This window comes from Onthophagus taurus, chromosome 7 (genome assembly GCF_036711975.1).
Source record: "Onthophagus taurus isolate NC chromosome 7, IU_Otau_3.0, whole genome shotgun sequence".
Classification (NCBI taxonomy): domain Eukaryota; kingdom Metazoa; phylum Arthropoda; class Insecta; order Coleoptera; family Scarabaeidae; genus Onthophagus; species Onthophagus taurus.
In genome coordinates, this window is record NC_091972.1 from 10093301 (window position 1) to 10111606 (window position 18306).

Sequence of the window (18306 nt, forward strand, 5' to 3'; positions counted from 1 at the left end):
AATTAAAACTAGAACTACCGTCTTTGATTTATACATCATATTATTTCTCTTAGTGTGTATCAATCAGTTCCTCTATATCGATTCTTATCATATCTGCAAACCCTTCCTGTGGCACACAACGAGCAGCTTCTACATCTTCAGCTGCTTGACGATAACAATAGAATTGTCGCATTTAGAAATAACTACCACTTGCGATAAGTTTTTAATGAGAAGAAACACTACATTAATGTTTTGATGCTCAGGCATTAATACTTCCTGTCTAAATAGCATTTCACTTCCGGCATAAAACAATTTTAAAAACAAATCTAAAAACATTGATGCAGTAACCGATTTTAGGATTTAATTGTCAGAAATATTTCCCAAGTATATGGAAAGTTGTTGAAATAGTAATGAAACCAAAACCTGGTAAATCCCCCACAAATGTTACATCATATAGGCCAATCTCATTACCCTTACTATCAAAACTACTTGAAAAATTACTATTAACAAGACTAAAACCTGTCATAGAACAAAAGGCCTTAATACCACCACACCAATTTGGGTTTCGAAATAAACATGCAACAATAGACCAAGTGCATATACAGGATGTGTTAAATGTCTGGAATATAGCCAATAACTTCGCCTTTTGTAGTTTTAAAGAAAAATGTTTCAAATACAAGTTTCTTTATTAATCATGGCGCATTTTTTGACGATATTTGCTTGTTTGTATTGTTTTTTGTTTTGTTGCTATGGCCACCAACATTGTTATTTTAAATGTGATACATATTTAAAAAGTAATTATATAATTTTCTTGCTTTTGCCATAACAAAGCCTGTGTTGACTAGAATGTGTATTTCGTTTTAGTCTTCTATTCAAATTCTAAAGGATTCTAAAGCCGCGTATTCGAGCAGTTTCCTGTATTAAAAAAATGTCTGCTGCGTGCATTTGGTTGCATAAACTGCACCTTAAAGAACTACAAAAATAGAACGTATTCAAATATATTATTAAAAGAATCATTTTAACTTTCCATGCTAAACAAGAAAAGAATCATTAAATTTAAAGAGAATCATTCATGGTCATTTTTGTGATATCCTCTTTTTTAAACATCCCGCTCATATCTAAATACGCAGATTTTACGACAGCTTTACGGCGCAAACTCAACCATTTGGTGCTCTTCTCCATTTTGTGTAAAGAGTCGGTAAGTATCATCATAATTTTCTCTACATTTTCTGTCTTATCATTATTATCATTTAAAATTTAACCACCTTTCCGACATAAAATTGATATGTAGCATTAATTTAAACCAAAATTAATTAAAATTATCTATTTCTAATGTTACAAAATCGCACATAACACACCTTTAAGTAGACCTTATGATTATCTAATCAAAACCTAATATTCCAAGTGATTCTGAAACTAATAATATAACTGAGAAATTAATATTATAAAGAATACAAGAAAAGGTGGATTTGAAACTGTTACATAACAAATTCCAAATAATCTAATCAATAATAATTTTTTTTTTTGATTTTTAGAAAATGGCATCGAGAATCCTTACTTTGGGATTACGATCATTAAAGAAACCTATTCCATTGGGTTATTGTGCTGCTAGCGATCACAGCGCTGCCAGTGAAATTCGTGCATTAATTGGAAACCGTGAAGTTGTTGGTTTTGGACATAATGGACAACCTAATTATGTAGATAGCCCCTCATTTCCATTACCAGCTATTAGATGGAAAGAACCAACCAAAGATATTCTTGTAAGTTAAATAAAAAAATGTATAATTATTTTTAAGTAACATTATTAATTTTTAGGCTTTAAAAGAAAAGGAAAAAGGAGATTGGCACAAACTTTCCATTGAAGAGAAAAAGGCTTTATATAGAGCAAGTTTTAGACAAACCTTTTCCGAATTTAAAGCTCCATCAGGTGAATGGAAATCCATTTTTGGTTTTGCTTTATTCTTCGCCAGTTTAGGATTGTGGATGTTTATTGCACTAAAAGTGTTCGGTAATTTATTTAACTATACTTAAATTATAGTTAAAAGCTAATCCCTTTATTTTTTTTTAGTTTATAACCCACTTCCGATTTCGTTTGATGAAGAACATAAACGTGCTCAATTGAAGAGAATGTTAGACCTTAAAATGAATCCAGTTACCGGTATCGCATCCGAATGGGATTATGAAAAGAATAAATGGAAATAAATCAAGTTTTTCAATAATTTTAAACAAATTTAATGTAAAAATTGAAAAATTATGAAATGAGCTCTCAATGAATAATAAGAACATATTAGACAGCCATTGAGAGCTCATTTCTGGATAATAGTGAATGTGTTAATAAAAATTAAGTGTTAAACACTTTTAATTACTAAGTTTATTATTTTTTATTTGTAAAAAAAATTAAATATAAATATAGGGTGATAAAAATGATTCTAATTTTATTAAATAATGAAGAAAATGTTTTTAAAAGGTAAGTAATGTAATAATTTTTGAGGCTATATTTATCATAAGCAATTTTAAGACTAGTGTATTGTGCTTTTTTGAACAGACCTTTTTTTAATCATATTAACATACAGCGTGTTGATTATCATATCCGGTATGCAACCAATATTACACGACGAATATCAGGGCGACTTCATTAATTCCAAAAGCCGTTTAAAATATATTTAGACATATTTTAATATTTAAAAAAATATTTTACATATAAAAAAAGGCCTAACTTTCTGTCCTTTTATTTAAAATAATTTTTAGTGTACCCATTGTAGACTGAAATTAATGTTGAAAGTAGTGGTTATTTTGATTTGTTTATTGACTTACCGCTAAAAACAACGATGGTTCTAAAAAGAACTGAAAAATATAAAGGTAGCAAAAATGGTTGAAGAACAAAGAAAATGCGAAACCTCACAAAGCGTACGACAATCACAACAATAATGTACGAGCAGCTGTCAATCTGGTTACTAATTTAAAATTATCTAAGCTACCACTATATATTAAGATATGCAGCCAATATTACACAGGTCAGGTGGGTTACGATAATTAATTAACACAGTGTATTTTGTGATATTATTACTTATGATGTTTATACAACATGTTCAAAAGATAGTATCTAAGAAACATTTCTCGAATTCTAATTATTTATTAAAAAATAAATAACTATTTTAGTCCAACCTTGCATCCTTGGAAGGTGATTATAAAATAAAATGTTGTTGTTTTCAACAGAAAAAATTCTATGAAAATGTTAAATAAATGCTAAATAATGTTCTTAACAATTATAAAACTTTATTTCAAAATAAATGTTTAAAAGTTTTTTTATTATTTTATGAGACTTGAGTGGTAATTTTTGATTCGAATTTTCATATTTACTACATAAATAACAGTTTTTAACAAGATTTTCATAGTGTTTGTTATACCAGCCCAATATACTAAATTTTTTGCTCTCTCTATGCATTTTTGTATATTTTATATATATCATTCTTTGATCCATCACATCCTTGTGTTATTTAATATCTATTTTACAAAATACGAATAAAAATCTTGTATAACAGTAGTTAGCTACACAAAAATATAATGTTGCGACCTGTTCGAATGCGGTTTTTGCTCTTTCATGTACAGGTTGGTTCAAATTCGATGTCCGAATAGGCTAACTCGGAAACTATAAGAGTTAGAAAAAAAGTAGCTTATGCCAAAAACCTCAAAGCGCTATCGTCTTTTTTTTCCCTAGAGGCTAAAATTGAAAATATCGTAAAACTAACAAGTGCAATTATCTTGGTTATTATTATAGGTGGAGTATTATAACCAAGACATTATATGGACACTTTTTTACAGAGAATTTGATGACGTAGTCAAAAAAAATTTTTGGGTTTTAAATTTTGAGATATCATGACAATTTTCGTTTTTTTAAATGGAAATAACCGCTGATTATTCGCTTATTAAATTCGTTATTTTTTTCTGACTACAAAAATATAGGGTTTGATAGGTATTTTTTTTTAGTGTCGTCAAAGAAATTAAATTTACAGTTTCCTGTAAATTACGGTACTATAACTAAAAATTATTGTACTATAAATTTATATAAAATTTACTTTATTTTCTAATATGTAACATTCTAACATGTTAAACTTTTCGTAATCCATCTTAAAAAACAGGATTTTTAATTTGACACTTCAGAAAATTTTTTAATACAAACAAATATTGCTGTTTATTTGAATTAAAGAAAGTATATAAGCGCCATCTATCAATAATTTATTAAGTCATTTAGTAATATTAAATATAAGAAAATGTGAAATAATGCAATTTGTTCCAACTTTTGTGTAAAACAAATATAAATTAAATAGTTCAATAATTCAACAAATGTATTTGTTTCAAATATCAGTGTTTCAATGTATCATATGTTTTTTTAATTTTTAGTTATAATTTACAGGAAACTGTAAATTTAATTTCTTTGACGACACTAAAAAAAAAGTTTTTCGGACACTCACTGGAAATGGCCTATATTTCCTTATTACAAATTGTAAAGAAAAGTACCTCATTTCTTTATAGCAACCAAATAAACAATTAATTATTTATTAGAATAAATATTAAACGTACAATTATTAAGGTTAGAGAAGCTTATACTTGATGTACACTGTTGTAACTGTAAATCACCACATGTTAGTGACGATTTTGATAACACCTCCTGATGAATCACTATTTTATTTTTTTTGTTTGGTTGCTGTAGTGAGGGAAACGGCAGAAACGACAATTTGATTCTCGAGCTCGTCGTGTACTTTTTAAATAATTTCTTATAAAATGTAGGTAATTCATTTAAATTGAGTGTCCGAAAAAACTTGATGTATATTCTTAAAGAAAAGTAACTTCTTCTTTACTCATCGCGTTTCTAATCACGAAAATTCACGATTCGTAAAGAAAAAAGTATACTTTCTTTACTTATAATACAAATAACTATTATTTTTAGCTTTATTCTAAAACAATAAGATATAGACCTTTCAAACCCTATATTTTTGTAATCAGAAAAAATAACGAATTTACTAATCGAATAATCAGTGGTTGTTTCCATTTAAAAAAACAAAAATTGTTATGATATCTCAAAATCTAAAACCGAAAAATTTTTTTTTGGCTACGTCAAGAAATTCTCTGTAAAAAAGTGTCCATATAATGTCGTAGTTATAATAATAACCAAGACAATTGCACTTGTTGGTTTATTTTTTTCTCGAAAAACGAGATCATGACATGTAAGCTATTTTTTTTCTAACTCTTATAGTTTCCGAGTTAGCCTATTCGAACATCGAATGTGAACCACCCTGTACAGTAGGGGACTTTACAAAAAATTTAAATGGGAAAAAATTATTAGTGTATGGTTCACTAATCAGGTTTTCAGGTGGGATTAATATGTAGTAACCTTTATATATTTTATTTTGGACGTATTTACCTGTAGCCCATGCCTCCCTGCTGCCCCTTCCAATGCTTTGAAGGCCTCTATAAGGTCCCTTTTTATTCTAGCTGTTATATACATGATGTAAGTAGTATATATTGTTAGGAAAAGGATTTGTCGGTACTTTTTAAAAGTTGAAAATTAAAAAATTTTAACTATATATTTATAATGTACATACAAATTTACAAGCATTGATTTAAAACAGTTGTTTTACAACGAAAACAATGAAAATAAATCATTTCATTCTGTAAAGTTAATAATTTTGCTTTGTTAAAAACAAAAGTATTATTAATAAGTACACAAAGGCGAAATTTACGAAATGTGCCATACTTAATAAATAGATTTAGGTGCAAAAATATCTTTTCTTTTGATCCTAACCTTTAAAAGTTTATAAGGCAAAAGTTAGATTATTTATTCTTTTTGAACTACCCCTTTTTCTTATTTATTTATTAGTCGTAAGGCATTGAGAGAATATAAAAAAAACAGTCACTTTCTCAGTCTATAAAAGTACAAAATTATCTTTAACTCAATAAAAAAGGATAAATAAAGATTACATGAAGTTCCTTTTATAAAAAAAAATGAGCAAATTGTAATATTTGGCACGAAAGAAACAACAACAAACAGTGCTAATAAGAATCATTTACAATAATAATGATTAATAATGCTTAAAACACAACCAGATTTTTTTAATAAACACAACACATTACTTAGCAGTTTTTAACAATTTTTTTTTCGGTTAATGGAAGACTTAATAAACTCCTGAAATGAATACTGATGGCACGATAATGAAAAATAATGAAATAAAAATAAGATTTAAACATAATCTTTGAGATTAGATAAGTTGGAAACGATTTTTTTTTAATGTAAGTTAAAAGGGTTTCCATAATTATTATGTGGTCTATATACAAAAAAAAATAAACTTTCCAATGAAAAACACCGATTTTTTTAAATAATCAATTATAAGAATCATAAAATTAAAAAAATAGTCGCATTAACCATAAAATATAAAAAGAAATCACTCATTCTTATAATGATTATTTATAAAAATCGATTTATCGATCTTGTTGATCTTTGATTATTGCTATTTTAAAAGTAGCTATATACAAGAAAATAAAATTAAAAAAAAAACTTATTATGTTACATAAAAACCCTTAAAAATGTTTCGTTTCTTGGCTAGTTACACCAATCGGGTTCCTATAAAACAATAAAATCCCTATTTTTAAGGTACAATTCTGAGGCAGGTGAAAGGCTATAAACTGGTAAATACAAATTTTGTATCAACTGGTTTGCAGCCTATCACATGATTGTATCTTTAAGATCTTTTGTATCATTTTTAATCAGAAAATAAAAAACTTTAAGTTTGAACAGCCCGAAAACTTACTTTATATGTAGTTTCATATCCTCCTTTACTTTTCATTTGCATTTGAAGTGCTGATAATTGATCACTAGGCATTTCAACATCCCTACTTCCTATATGAGCTGTATGTTGAAAATTTGTTGGTTCTCCTATCATTGATCTAATAATACAAAAAAAAATTTTTAATCAATTTTATGGCGTTTATTATGATTAATATTTCTATCAATGATTAAATGAAAAAGGGTGGTTAAAAATGTATTTTTTTACTGATAACATTATCTTGGTTTTTGTTATGACTAATTCAATTTGAAATTTTAACGAAATCAAGCGTAATGTAATACTTATTAACATTATCAATTCTTTTCGTATTAAGTCACCTGTCAATTCGATGTCTTCTTTTTTGTGGTTGAGTAACACAACATGTAAACCAAGAAACCCATAATTCGCTAACAGCAGCCATCTAAAAATGAATAAGGAGCTATATGAATAAAAAATTTTCCTTGTTACATCTTGTCTTGTCTAATAAACCCAAAAAACGAATTTAAAACAGGCATAAATCTTTTATAATTGTTAATTGACAATGGTATTCTAAAAAAAACTTTCGTAAATTATAATCAAAAAGATTTACTTGCTACGACACGTACATTACTGTTTATATGGAAATCCTCCGACTTTAACGATGTACAAAATGTACGGGGAAAATTAATCAAAGAATGTTTACATATACCTTTTTCTTTCAGGCACTTTTTGATGGTATCTAATTCGGCGATTATACACGGTTTTAATTAAAAGAAAACGGTAAAATTTTGGTTGTGTGTTGCTGTGTGGTGTGGTATCAACAAAAGAATCAAGGACACTAATGTCATATTGACAGTATTACCAAAAAGTAAAAAATAAAAGTTACCAACAATCTGTGATGGCTCTCAACTTGCCAAATTTCTTACCGCCATCTAAACATTAAAAGTGAAACCTATGCGAAAGTAGTCCCCAATTAGATAGGATTTTACACAATATACTCGGAAAAATTAGAATATAAAATACAGAATTCCTCATAAAACCAATCATTAAATAAACATGAGTTCATCCATGCACTTCTTGTCTTGTAATAAACATAATAAATTTTTGAATGCTCTTGGTTTAGCTTCTTTCCTATGAACATTAGTTTTAATTTATGATGCCCAGTAGCATGGCTATAAGTCAAAATAGTTTTACTAATACACGCTCTTTATATCTTGTAAATCCTGGAGCTGCTGCTTCTTCTTTGTGAGCTGAATTACGTAGCGATTTTTGTCATGAAACAGTTTTTTTCTAGTGCGTTCTAAAAATGAGTTCTAAAAATTTCGAGCAACGATATGTTATCAGGTTTTGCTTCAGACTTGGGCACAGTGCATTGGAAACTTTTGCAAAACTTTAACAGACCTACAGAGACAGTGTTTTGTCAAGAGCTCAGGTTTTTCGGTGATTTAAGGCATTTTCAAAACGAAGTGAGTCGATTGAAGTTGAACCATGAACCATGATCTTGTGCGTTCAGATCGTGGGACAGGTAGAATGATCGGGGAAGAGTTGAATTTGGTTCACATCACCATTTATTTGATTTTGACCAATGAATTGGGGATGAGAAAAATCTGCGCAAAAATGGTTCAAAAAAACCTTTCGCAAGACCAAAAGGACATCAAGAGGGAAAGGTGTCTTGACTTCTTGGAATCGGTTGAAAATGATCCCCATTTTCTGCAACGTGTCATTACTGAAGATGACTCTTGGGTGTTTGAGTACGACCTGTAAATAAAGCACCAGAGCATGGAGTGGCACGCTTCAACCTCTCCAAGGCCCAAAAAAGCAAGAATAAGCAAGTTGAAGATCAAAAGCCCTGGTCAATCAACACTTATACCAAGAGGTTCTTGAAAAAGTTCGAAAAAGCTCATTTGTGTGAGACCAAACATCAATAACAGCTAGGTGTTGCATCATGATATGCGCCTTGTCACTCAGTAGTTTCAATAAACGAGTTTTTGGCCAGTAAAATCATTTCTGTGGCTCATCAGCCTCCTTCTTAAAGCATAACTTGAGTCCTTGTAGCTTTTTCCTCTTCCCAAGATTAAAAAATCATCTTAAGGGAACTCATTGTACACTTGAAAACATTCAAACGGCGGTACCCGACCAGCTGAAGGCTATTCTAGTATCGGAGTTCCAGCACTGCTATGAGGATTGGAAGAACCGTCTCCAGCTCCGTCTCGTATATCTCTCATTAATTTATATTAGTCGAAAAGCTGAACAATTAGACTAATAATTCTAAATACAACCCAACCTGACCTTAGTCTTTTTAGGTATTGAGGTTTGGGGTCTAAAGTGGGTCCAAAAAAATTAGATGCTAACTTCACATAGGTAAAAATTAACCAAACATTACCTCTGCAAAGTTAGCCACAAATTTTTCTTACTTAATTTCTTGAAATTAATTTTGTTATAAATATTATTGTAATCTTTATTATTAATCTAATACGTTAAATAGAAACTTAATATAACCGAAAATGCTCAAAAAAGATTTTTAATAATTACCATTCGAATTTCCCGCAAAAACATCATCTTTGACAACAATGCCAATAAAAAGAAATTATGAAAGAATAACTTTTAATTAAATTTAGGTAAACAAGATTAATTTATTAACTGGTAATTTTTATTATACATTTAAAATTAAACGTGAATAATAGAAAATAACCACGTATTCTTTCCTTTTAATAACATCCATCTATTAATCAAAAGTATAATTAAACAACATGGCGTACGATAACACAAAAAACATGCAACCGACAAGTGAAATTTTTAATTATTATTTAACAATGAACATTAATAATATTTGCAGGATATGTTTGGAAAAGGGCCAAAAATTAATGCCCATATTTGACCAAATCAAACCACCTCATTTTTCTATATTAATTATGGCTTGCGCTTCCATACAGGTGAGCAAATTGTTTGCAAACAAAAACATTTCTTTTCAAAATAAAGAATTTTAACCGCGTCTATATAAATGTAAAATTGGTTTTAGATAGTCGAAGGTGACGGCCTTCCACCTTACATATGCCAAAGATGCATTTCTCGTCTTCATACTGCATTCCAGTTCAAAATGCAATGTGAAACATCGGACGCTAAACTTCGACAATGTTTCGAAAATTTACATCACATGCCTAACACACCTGATTTAACGGGTTTTATTGATATTAAACGAGACATAATTGGATATGAGCAAAATTCTTCATCAAGTAATGACAATAACATCACTTCGGAAAGTAATAATGTGAATGAACGTGATCCGTTGGCTTTGGAAGAAGAAAATATTGGAAACAATGAAGAAAATTGCGAAGGTGGACAATTACAAATCTTGCAAAACGTTCAATTAGATCCTGGAACCTCACTACAGGTAATAATAATACAATTTAAAGACGTTATCTATAGGTAGGTTGTAATATTGTATGTGATACAATCCAAGTGATTGTATAAAAGATTTTTTTAATCACTTATTTTTATTATTACATTAATTATAAATCATTAATTATTTTGAGGTTAAAGAAAACTTATTAATTTGTCATTAAATGTCAAATTTTGTTGGTTTTTTTATAAAATAGATGGCACCCCTATGTCTGGTATGTTTGGTTGCATAAGTATAACCAAAATAATTTAATTTTTTTTTATAGGATATATCAAAAACAGAATTATCGGACTTGAAACTTGAATTAAACGACTTAAAACCGGTCGATATCGACTTAAAAGATATGTCAACATCGATATCATTAACAAATTCTCAAAAATCGGAAAATGGATCTGAAAAACAACATCAATGTGATACATGTGGAAAAGTATTAAGAACCAAACCAGGATTAATTAATCATATTCGAATTCATACAGGGGAACGGCCGTACGTTTGCCATTTATGTGATAAAAGGTTTATAAATGGAGGTCATCTTCATACACATATGAGAACGCATACAGGAGAAAAAAATCATGTTTGTGCAGCTTGTAATAAAGCGTTTGCTACGGCTCAGCAATTAACGAAACATACAATTGCAATTCATACTTCAGAAAGACCCTATGGTTGTAGTTATTGTCCAAAACGATTCGCTAGTTCGAGCAATTTATCAACACACACAAAAATACACACAGGGGAGAAGAATTACCATTGTGAATTATGTGGAAAAACATTTTCAACAAAAGGACAGTTGTTTCAACATATGTTGGTCCATACAGGAGAAAAAGCGTTTGTATGCGAATTTTGTAATAAAAGATTTTCGCAAAAAGCGCATTTAATAAGACATATCAAGTTACATAAATAATGAACAATTTGATTGTAAAATTGGGATTTTCATAAAATCTTTATAACGAAGAAGCGGAAAGTAAATTTGTTTATATTAAACGTTGACTAAAAGAACATGCTGATATACAGGGTGAATTCAGATTTTATCTCAATATATTTCCTCATTTCTCTGGATACACTATGTATATATGGCAAAAATAGGCTAAGAATAATTTATTTTTATCTCATTATTATAAACTAAGGAATTTAATAATTGTAATAAAACTTCACAGTGATATTTTTAAGTAAAATAATTTATGACTAACCTAGTTTTATTATAACCCAAATTAACTTAAAACATACAATCAAAACCCAAACGAGACAAAATTGAAATCTTTCCTATTTTTTATAATTTGCAGTAATAATATAGTTCCAAATTTTCGAAAAAACATGTAAGTTTGTGTCATATTTAAGCTCGATTAGGGAAAAAATGAGATAGGCCTGGTTGAAAAAAGATTTTAAATGTATGAAGTGTAAAGTTAATGCCAACCTAATAATTTATAATTTTCCCAACTGTTATTTTTGTCCAAACTTCAAAAAGTAAACGTCAAATCCTTTAGATTGTAATCCAAATTCTATTTCACTAAATTCCAGTTAAATTGCAACATCATTATGTATTTAATAAAATCTTCAAACTTTGTAATTTTAAATTGTTGCGCCATTCGAATTTCCCGCAAAATGGAACATCGGTGCGCCGCTTTTTTATCAGTTCAACAGCGACATCCAGTGCAAGAATTATCAACGATGGTTCTCGAACCAAAAAAGTGTTTAACTTCCGAGGAAGCATGGAAAGCATTGGAATCTCATTTCCAAGCGGTGGGAGGATGTTTGAAAATGAAAGAATTATTCGCGCAAGACGCAAAACGTTTCGAAAATTTTTCGTAAGTAGTTGAAATATTTAAGCTCCAGTTCTTTGTTGACCTTTAAAAGGTGACCTTAGATGTCTTTGAAAATAAACCGCGAAACATTTCGATTTTGAAATGATTCCATTTTTTATAGATTGCGCTTATGTACGCCATCGGACGGTGATATTTTAATAGATTATTCAAAAAATCGTGTTGTTGATTGTACGATGCAATTGCTGTTCGATTTGGCTAAAGCTAGGAAAGTAGAGGAGGCTCGCGATAAAATGTTTGAAGGAGCTAAAATTAATTTTACGGAAAATCGTTCGGTTTTACACGTTGCTTTACGTAACATGAGTAAAGAATGCATTCAATCTGATGGAAAAGATGTAACCCCCGATGTTTTTGCTGTTTTGGATCATATGAAGAGTTTTTCTAATGATGTTATTTGCGGTAATTGGAAGGGATATACATGCAAACCAATCACTGATGTTGTAAATATCGGTATTGGTGGTTCTGATTTAGGACCATTAATGGTTACTGAAGCTCTAAAACCATATAATCAAGGGATAAAAGCTCATTTCGTATCAAACATTGATGGAACACACATGGCTGAAGTTTTAAAACTTTTAGATCCTGAAACTGCATTATTTATAATTGCTTCAAAAACATTTACCACCCAAGAAACCATTACAAACGCAACTTCCGCTAAGAATTGGTTTTTAGCACAAGCAAAAGACCCTCAGCATATTGCAAAACATTTTGTTGCTTTAAGCACAAATGAACCAAAAGTTAAGGAATTCGGTATTGATCCTAAAAATATGTTTGGTTTTTGGGATTGGGTTGGGGGAAGATATTCGCTTTGGTCTGCTATTGGTCTTAGCATTTGTTTATCAATTGGTCCTGACAACTTCTTTCATTTACTAGAAGGTGCTCATTTTATGGATCACCATTTTAGAACAGCCCCAATTGAATCAAACGCCCCCATGATTTTAGGTTTGTTGGGAATTTGGTATTCAAATTTCTTCAAGGCTGAAACTCATGCTTTATTACCTTATGATCAATACCTACACCGATTTCCCGCTTATTTTCAACAGGGAGACATGGAAAGTAATGGAAAATACGTAACTCGTGGGGGTGGTGCTGTTAATTACACAACAGGACCCATTGTATGGGGTGAACCTGGAACGAACGGTCAACATGCTTTCTATCAATTGATTCATCAAGGGACACGTTTAATTCCGGCTGATTTTATTTGTCCTGTTCAAACTCATAATCCGATTAGTAAAGGAGTACATCATAGATATTTGATGTCTAATTTTCTAGCTCAAACAGAGGCATTGATGAAAGGTAAAGATCCTGACACTGCTCGAAAAGAGCTCGAAAAATCTGGTTTGAAACCAGATGAAGTTCAAAAACTTCTACCACATAAAGTTTTTGAAGGAAACAAACCCACAAACTCGATTATGGTTAAAAAAATCACACCATTTACGCTTGGTGCGATCATTGCTATGTATGAACATAAGATTTTTACACAAGGTATTATTTGGGATATCAATTCCTTCGATCAATGGGGTGTTGAGTTGGGAAAACAACTTGCTAAAGCAATTGAACCGGAATTAAGAGATGATAAACCGGTTACATCCCATGATTCATCTACAAATGGATTAATTAATTTCATAAAAGCAAACCAAGGTTGTGGTTGTTGATCATGTGGATAAAAAGCATCACAATTTTATTGAATAACTGGCGAATGAAATGTAAAATTATTTTTTTATACATTATACACATATTTTAAACATGTTGAATAAATTTATTTGAATTTTAAATACATGTCATAACCTCATTTTTTTTATGTCAAAATTTCTTTTTATTAATTTTTAAGGTTGTTAATCATATGGATAAAAAACATCACAATTTTATTGAATAACTGCCGAATGAAATGTAAAACATTTTTTATACATTATACAAATATTTTAAAGATGTTGAATAAATTTATTTGAATTTTAAATACATAACCTCATTTTTTTATGTCAATTTCTTTTTATTAGTTTTTAAGGTTATTGATCATATGGATAAAAAGCATCACAATTTTGTTGAATAACTGCCGAATGAAATGTAAAATATTATTTTATACATTATACAAATATTTTAAAGATGTTGAATAAATTTATTTGAATTTTAAATACATAACCTCATTTTTTTATGTCAATTTCTTTTTATTAGTTTTTAAGGTTATTGATCATATGGATAAAAAGCATCACAATTTTGTTGAATAACTGCCGAATGAAATGTAAAATATTATTTTATACATTATACACATATTTTAAAGATGTTGAATAAATTTATTTGAATTTTAAATACATAACCTCATTTTTTTATGTCAAAATTTCTTTTTATTAGTTTTTAAGGTTGTTGATCATATGGATAAAAAGCATCACAATTTTGTTGAATAACTGCCGAATGAAACGTAAAATATTTTTTTATACATTATACACATATTTTAAAGATGTTGAATAAATTTATTTGAATTTTAAATACATAACCTCATTCTTTTATGTCAAAATTTCTTTTTATTAGTTTTTTAGGTTGTTGATCATATGGATAAAAACCATCGCAATTTTATTGAATAACTGCCGAATGAAATGTACAATATTTTTTTATACATTATACAAATATTTTAAAGATGTTGAATAAATTTATTTGAATTTTAAATACATAACCTCATTTTTTTATGTCAAAATTTCTTTTAATTAGTTTTTTTAATACTTTATTAAAATTAAACATTCATTTGGGCTACAAACGAATTATCATCACTATTAAATCCATGCTGAGTTGGAATTCTCGCTGAATTCTAAAAAAGAATTAAATATAACCTCAAAAAGCTTTATCAATTAAAATTTACCAATTTTTTAGCTCTTTCTTCAATTAATCCATAAGCAAAATGATTTAAAACTATACTAGATGGTAAAGCAACTCCTTGAAACCTATACAACGGATTTCCAGGGATATCAGAAACCAATTTAATAACATTTGTAACACTTATCCTTCCGATTTGATCAGTGTTTGCAATCATGGGACCCTTTGAGATATCAACGTGTTTTCCGACTTTAAATAACGTGATTTTTCCGTTGTTATGAGCTGCAATGTCGGGAATTTGTTGTGTTTTATGTTTATTTTCTTTAAATAAGGTGAAAGCAAAGTCTTGGCTCACATCTAAAGTTTCAATTACGTGACTTTGTTGGCAAAATTTGATCAATTCGATTGATAAAACTTTTAATTCTGAGTTTGTTGGTTTCCAATCGTTTAATGACAGTTGAAGATCGTAAATAAAACTTCCTGATCGAACTAAAAATTACATAAATCAATATTAACAATTAACTAATTCACTTTTTTGTACCATTTGGACTTGGAAAACTATGCAAAATTACTTCAACGTTATCTTTAAATGTTTGTTTAGCTAAAGCACCTAAAAGGAAACTACAAGTCCTCCAAAATGCTTTGTTAACGCCAATGGGTTGATCGATCTTAAAATGTAATAATTCTAATTTGCAAGAATCAGGTAATGGTTTATGCATATGCCATAAGGTATCACCATTTAATAAAGCGACGGCGGAACGTTTTGAAATCGTTTCGTTTATATCTAAAATCCTCAATAAATGAATACAAACAAAAAGTAAACTCACAAACTTACGTCTTGCACAATCATATGGTGTCGAAATATTTTTATTCATAACTAACGTCGCATTTTCAGGAACGCCTTCATATTGTATCTCAATTTTTTCTATTCTACCTACATTTTCTCTTTGCCGTTTTTGTTCGAGATAGAAAAGTTCGTTTTGGCGATTTACTTCATCGGTTGCATGACTGAGTTGTCCTTAAATTTTATTTAATTTACATCAGATATTAAACATGTTATTAATATTTAATTAAAAGAATAACTTACTGTGTATGTTAATTGATGATTTTTGATTCAATAATGTGTAAATATTACGTATTTTTAACATTTTTAAAAAAGTATTTTTTGGTTATGGGTGAAGTAACATAACCTCAAATCGTGGAGCAGCAAGTTTTGTATTTTATGTTGGTAAACATGTAATTTAAAATATAACTAAATAAAAATTAATTTTTATTATTAAAATATTAAATTAAATTGTGGTAAAAAGTTCAATTTATATTAGAAAATAGTTGATTTAATTTTAATCTTGATCAAGAATTTTACAGCAATCAGAAATGAATATAGAAACAAACTTTTTTATCACAAAAAATATATATATTTATTTTATTTAAACTTTGTACAAATATAAATGCATTTTTATTCAACCCATTCTCTTGATTCCTTTAATTGCTTTCTGTTCAATTAATTTTTTTATATTCTCCTTCAGAATACAAGGAATTTCTAATTCTTCAACTTCACTTTCACTATTTATACAATCTCTTATTGTTAGCATACACTGATATTTTAAACTATAAATTGGCAATATAATCCCAAACACAAACCATTTATCTCTGGGAATTTGACTCAAAGGAAAACTTGGTTTGTATTTGTTCATAAAGTCGCTAAAACTAAATATGAATTGTTTTGTGATTATCATTGGATCTCCGGTATGTACGTTTCGTGCGATCCAATAATGATTAACGTAAGTGTTCATATCCACAAATTGGTCTGGTCTTAGTATAATATATCGGATTTCTTTGCCCTCAAAATCGATCCATAAGAGATCTACTACTTTACTGGTATTATTTTTGAATCGCACTTTTACTTTTTGATCACAATGATGTGAACGCAAAGTTGCTACCTTTTTATTGAAAGTTACTGCCGTTAGATCCATTTTTTTGCAAATTTTAATCGGAGTACTTTCAACAAATTTTTTAGGTTATGTAAATATAACCTCAAATTTTATTGAAATCGTTTGACGTTTTCATAAATAAAACTTAAAATTAAGTGGATTTATACTAGATTTTGAGTAATTTAAAATAATTATTGTATGAAAATGGCTGTTTGTATAGCTATTATAGGAAAAGATGTAAGTGGTTAATTTAAATTAAAAAAGAAAAAATCTAGGTTATGTTATCTGTCAACAAAAATTGTTTTAGAACTCTCCAAAGTACTTTACATGTTCAAACCCTTACGAGGAACTATTTTTTCAATACAAAGTTCTTTCATCTCTAGATATAATTGAAGAGAAACTAAATATTGCATCAAAAGGTGGAACCGATGTCAGAGAATTGTATTTGGGGATGTTATACTCTTTAGAAACACATAAAATGTATGTACAGTATGCAAAATCCGTATTCGAACACTCCAAAATATTAAAAAATCACGAATTACTCAAGAATGGTAGTTGACAGTAAAAATCAAAGGGTTGACAGCAAGATCCAAAGTCTAGAATTTAGCGTGGTATGACCCAATCTAGCATCTAGCAATTTCAAGCAAAGATTTTCGTTTTATATGAAATTTTAGTAGTGTTTTTCTTTTTTCATTTCAAAGTTCAGTTGACTTTCTACCCACTTTGAAGACACCAAGACATCCACTTTTCCATTTACTCCTCTAAGTGAAATAAATCATCAAAAATATTTTAAATTTCCGCTACCATTCTTGAGTAATTCATGATTTTCTAATTTTTTGATGGATTTTGCATACTGTATATAATAAATTAATAAACTTATTAAGTATTTAACATATTTATGAATTATTAATGTTACTTTTTAGATATGGGTATGTAACTAATACGAAAATTAAAATTGTTATTGTGGTAGAATCATCCAATACAATTTTACGTGACAACGAAATTAGAACAGTAAGAAAGTCATTAGGTACAATATAAAAGTTTTGAATAAAACTTTATTTTTAGATGTTTAAGAAAATTCATTCTATTTATGCTGACCATGTTTGCAATCCTTTTCACATTCCCGGAGATCAAATAATATCTAAGTAAGTTATTAATTATTAGTACATGTTTAAAAATGTAATAATACTTCTTTTATTAACATATTTATTGTTATTTGTGTTGTATTTACATATTTTTTTCTGTTTTAGGTCTTTCGATGAACAAATTAAAATGATTATGCTTGGAACAGCATGATTTTATTATTTTAAATATAAGCATTAAATATTACTAATAAAACATATTTGTTAATATATTCATAGTTGTATTTAATAATATGTTAATTTGGTTGCCTATATTATCAGCAAATATATTTAAATTTAATACAAATTCTTATTGGTATTAAACTTTGAAGTTTATTACAACATTTATTAATATTTTACTAACAATATTTTTTCTGAATTAGATTAGATATTTCTTTTTAATTATATTTAATTGTGTTCAAAGAAATGAGGTTATGACCATGCGCTAACTTT

General features: G+C 28.6%; 6 protein-coding genes and 1 long non-coding RNA gene across 9 annotated transcripts; 4 read left to right on the forward strand and 3 right to left on the reverse strand.

Annotated features, from left to right (window-relative positions):
* Window positions 1–1104: 1104 nt before the first annotated feature.
* LOC111423800 (cytochrome c oxidase subunit 4 isoform 1, mitochondrial-like) lies at window positions 1105–2348 on the forward strand. 2 transcript variants are annotated; one of them, XM_023057156.2, is made up of 4 exons: window positions 1105–1177; window positions 1515–1739; window positions 1795–1987; window positions 2048–2348. In XM_023057156.2, the coding sequence occupies exons 2-4, from the start codon at window positions 1518–1520 to the stop codon at window positions 2179–2181; spliced, it is 549 nt and encodes a 182-aa protein (XP_022912924.1). In that variant the 5' UTR covers window positions 1105–1177; window positions 1515–1517; the 3' UTR covers window positions 2182–2348. The 2 variants fall into 2 exon arrangements, with proteins under 2 accessions (XP_022912924.1, XP_071053680.1); XM_071197579.1 differs by lacking the exon at window positions 1105–1177 and adding an exon at window positions 1225–1442.
* A 289-nt stretch (window positions 2349–2637) lies between these two features.
* On the reverse strand, window positions 2638–2859 carry LOC139430507 (uncharacterized). The gene is made up of 2 exons (XR_011640928.1): window positions 2794–2859; window positions 2638–2742 (listed from the first exon to the last, which is right to left on the reverse strand). It is a non-coding gene; the product is annotated as an uncharacterized lncRNA (long non-coding RNA).
* Window positions 2860–5545: 2686 nt separating this feature from the next.
* Window positions 5546–7615, reverse strand: LOC111423901 (CDC42 small effector protein Spec2). 2 transcript variants are annotated; one of them, XM_023057282.2, is made up of 4 exons: window positions 7489–7615; window positions 7139–7221; window positions 6786–6921; window positions 5546–6598 (listed from the first exon to the last, which is right to left on the reverse strand). In XM_023057282.2, exons 2-4 carry the CDS (start codon window positions 7219–7221, stop codon window positions 6578–6580), a joined length of 240 nt encoding a protein of 79 aa, XP_022913050.1. In that variant the 5' UTR covers window positions 7489–7615; the 3' UTR covers window positions 5546–6577. The 2 variants fall into 2 exon arrangements, with proteins under 2 accessions (XP_022913050.1, XP_022913051.1); XM_023057283.2 differs by having other exon boundaries at window positions 7406–7491.
* A 1883-nt stretch (window positions 7616–9498) lies between these two features.
* Window positions 9499–11365, forward strand: LOC111423899 (zinc finger and SCAN domain-containing protein 31-like). The gene is made up of 3 exons (XM_023057279.2): window positions 9499–9712; window positions 9799–10170; window positions 10445–11365. Exons 1-3 carry the CDS (start codon window positions 9530–9532, stop codon window positions 11078–11080), a joined length of 1191 nt encoding a protein of 396 aa, XP_022913047.1. The 5' UTR covers window positions 9499–9529; the 3' UTR covers window positions 11081–11365.
* Window positions 11366–11656: 291 nt separating this feature from the next.
* On the forward strand, window positions 11657–13771 carry LOC111423781 (glucose-6-phosphate isomerase). The gene is made up of 2 exons (XM_023057129.2): window positions 11657–11981; window positions 12100–13771. The coding sequence occupies exons 1-2, from the start codon at window positions 11713–11715 to the stop codon at window positions 13649–13651; spliced, it is 1821 nt and encodes a 606-aa protein (XP_022912897.1). The 5' UTR covers window positions 11657–11712; the 3' UTR covers window positions 13652–13771.
* An 849-nt stretch (window positions 13772–14620) lies between these two features.
* LOC111423780 (mitochondrial ribosomal protein L39) lies at window positions 14621–16012 on the reverse strand. Its single transcript, XM_023057128.2, has 5 exons — window positions 15889–16012; window positions 15637–15819; window positions 15343–15585; window positions 14848–15290; window positions 14621–14796 (listed from the first exon to the last, which is right to left on the reverse strand). The coding sequence occupies exons 1-5, from the start codon at window positions 15947–15949 to the stop codon at window positions 14722–14724; spliced, it is 1005 nt and encodes a 334-aa protein (XP_022912896.1). The 5' UTR covers window positions 15950–16012; the 3' UTR covers window positions 14621–14721.
* An 817-nt stretch (window positions 16013–16829) lies between these two features.
* Window positions 16830–18160, forward strand: LOC111423819 (trafficking protein particle complex subunit 2-like protein). Its single transcript, XM_023057188.2, has 5 exons — window positions 16830–16969; window positions 17040–17212; window positions 17656–17743; window positions 17798–17877; window positions 17983–18160. Exons 1-5 carry the CDS (start codon window positions 16931–16933, stop codon window positions 18026–18028), a joined length of 426 nt encoding a protein of 141 aa, XP_022912956.2. The 5' UTR covers window positions 16830–16930; the 3' UTR covers window positions 18029–18160.
* Window positions 18161–18306: the final 146 nt, after the last annotated feature.

Bases quoted from the DNA above. Each gene is read 5' to 3' on its own strand.
- LOC111423800 (XM_023057156.2), top strand. From the start codon at position 1,518: ATGGCATCGAGAATCCTTACTTTGGGATTACGATCATTAAAGAAACCT. The intron at 1,740-1,794 runs GTAAGTTAAATA...ATTAATTTTTAG, and splicing joins AACCAACCAAAGATATTCTT to GCTTTAAAAGAAAAGGAAAA. The intron at 1,988-2,047 runs GTAATTTATTTA...ATTTTTTTTTAG, and splicing joins TATTGCACTAAAAGTGTTCG to TTTATAACCCACTTCCGATT.
- LOC111423901 (XM_023057282.2), bottom strand. From the start codon at position 7,221: ATGGCTGCTGTTAGCGAATTATGGGTTTCTTGGTTTACATGTTGTGTT. The intron at 6,922-7,138 runs GTGACTTAATAC...TTGTATTATTAG, and splicing joins AGAAGACATCGAATTGACAG to ATCAATGATAGGAGAACCAA. The intron at 6,599-6,785 runs GTAAGTTTTCGG...ATTGTTTTATAG, and splicing joins GATATGAAACTACATATAAA to GAACCCGATTGGTGTAACTA.
- LOC111423899 (XM_023057279.2), top strand. From the start codon at position 9,530: ATGGCGTACGATAACACAAAAAACATGCAACCGACAAGTGAAATTTTT. The intron at 9,713-9,798 runs GTGAGCAAATTG...AATTGGTTTTAG, and splicing joins TGGCTTGCGCTTCCATACAG to ATAGTCGAAGGTGACGGCCT. The intron at 10,171-10,444 runs GTAATAATAATA...TTTTTTTTATAG, and splicing joins ATCCTGGAACCTCACTACAG to GATATATCAAAAACAGAATT.
- LOC111423781 (XM_023057129.2), top strand. From the start codon at position 11,713: ATGTATTTAATAAAATCTTCAAACTTTGTAATTTTAAATTGTTGCGCC. The intron at 11,982-12,099 runs GTAAGTAGTTGA...CATTTTTTATAG, and splicing joins AAACGTTTCGAAAATTTTTC to ATTGCGCTTATGTACGCCAT.
- LOC111423780 (XM_023057128.2), bottom strand. From the start codon at position 15,949: ATGTTAAAAATACGTAATATTTACACATTATTGAATCAAAAATCATCA. The intron at 15,820-15,888 runs GTAAGTTATTCT...ATAAAATTTAAG, and splicing joins ATCATCAATTAACATACACA to GACAACTCAGTCATGCAACC. The intron at 14,797-14,847 runs GTAAATTTTAAT...ATTCTTTTTTAG, and splicing joins AAGAAAGAGCTAAAAAATTG to AATTCAGCGAGAATTCCAAC.
- LOC111423819 (XM_023057188.2), top strand. From the start codon at position 16,931: ATGAAAATGGCTGTTTGTATAGCTATTATAGGAAAAGAT. The intron at 17,213-17,655 runs GTATGTACAGTA...GTTACTTTTTAG, and splicing joins TCTTTAGAAACACATAAAAT to ATATGGGTATGTAACTAATA. The intron at 17,878-17,982 runs GTAAGTTATTAA...TTTCTGTTTTAG, and splicing joins GGAGATCAAATAATATCTAA to GTCTTTCGATGAACAAATTA.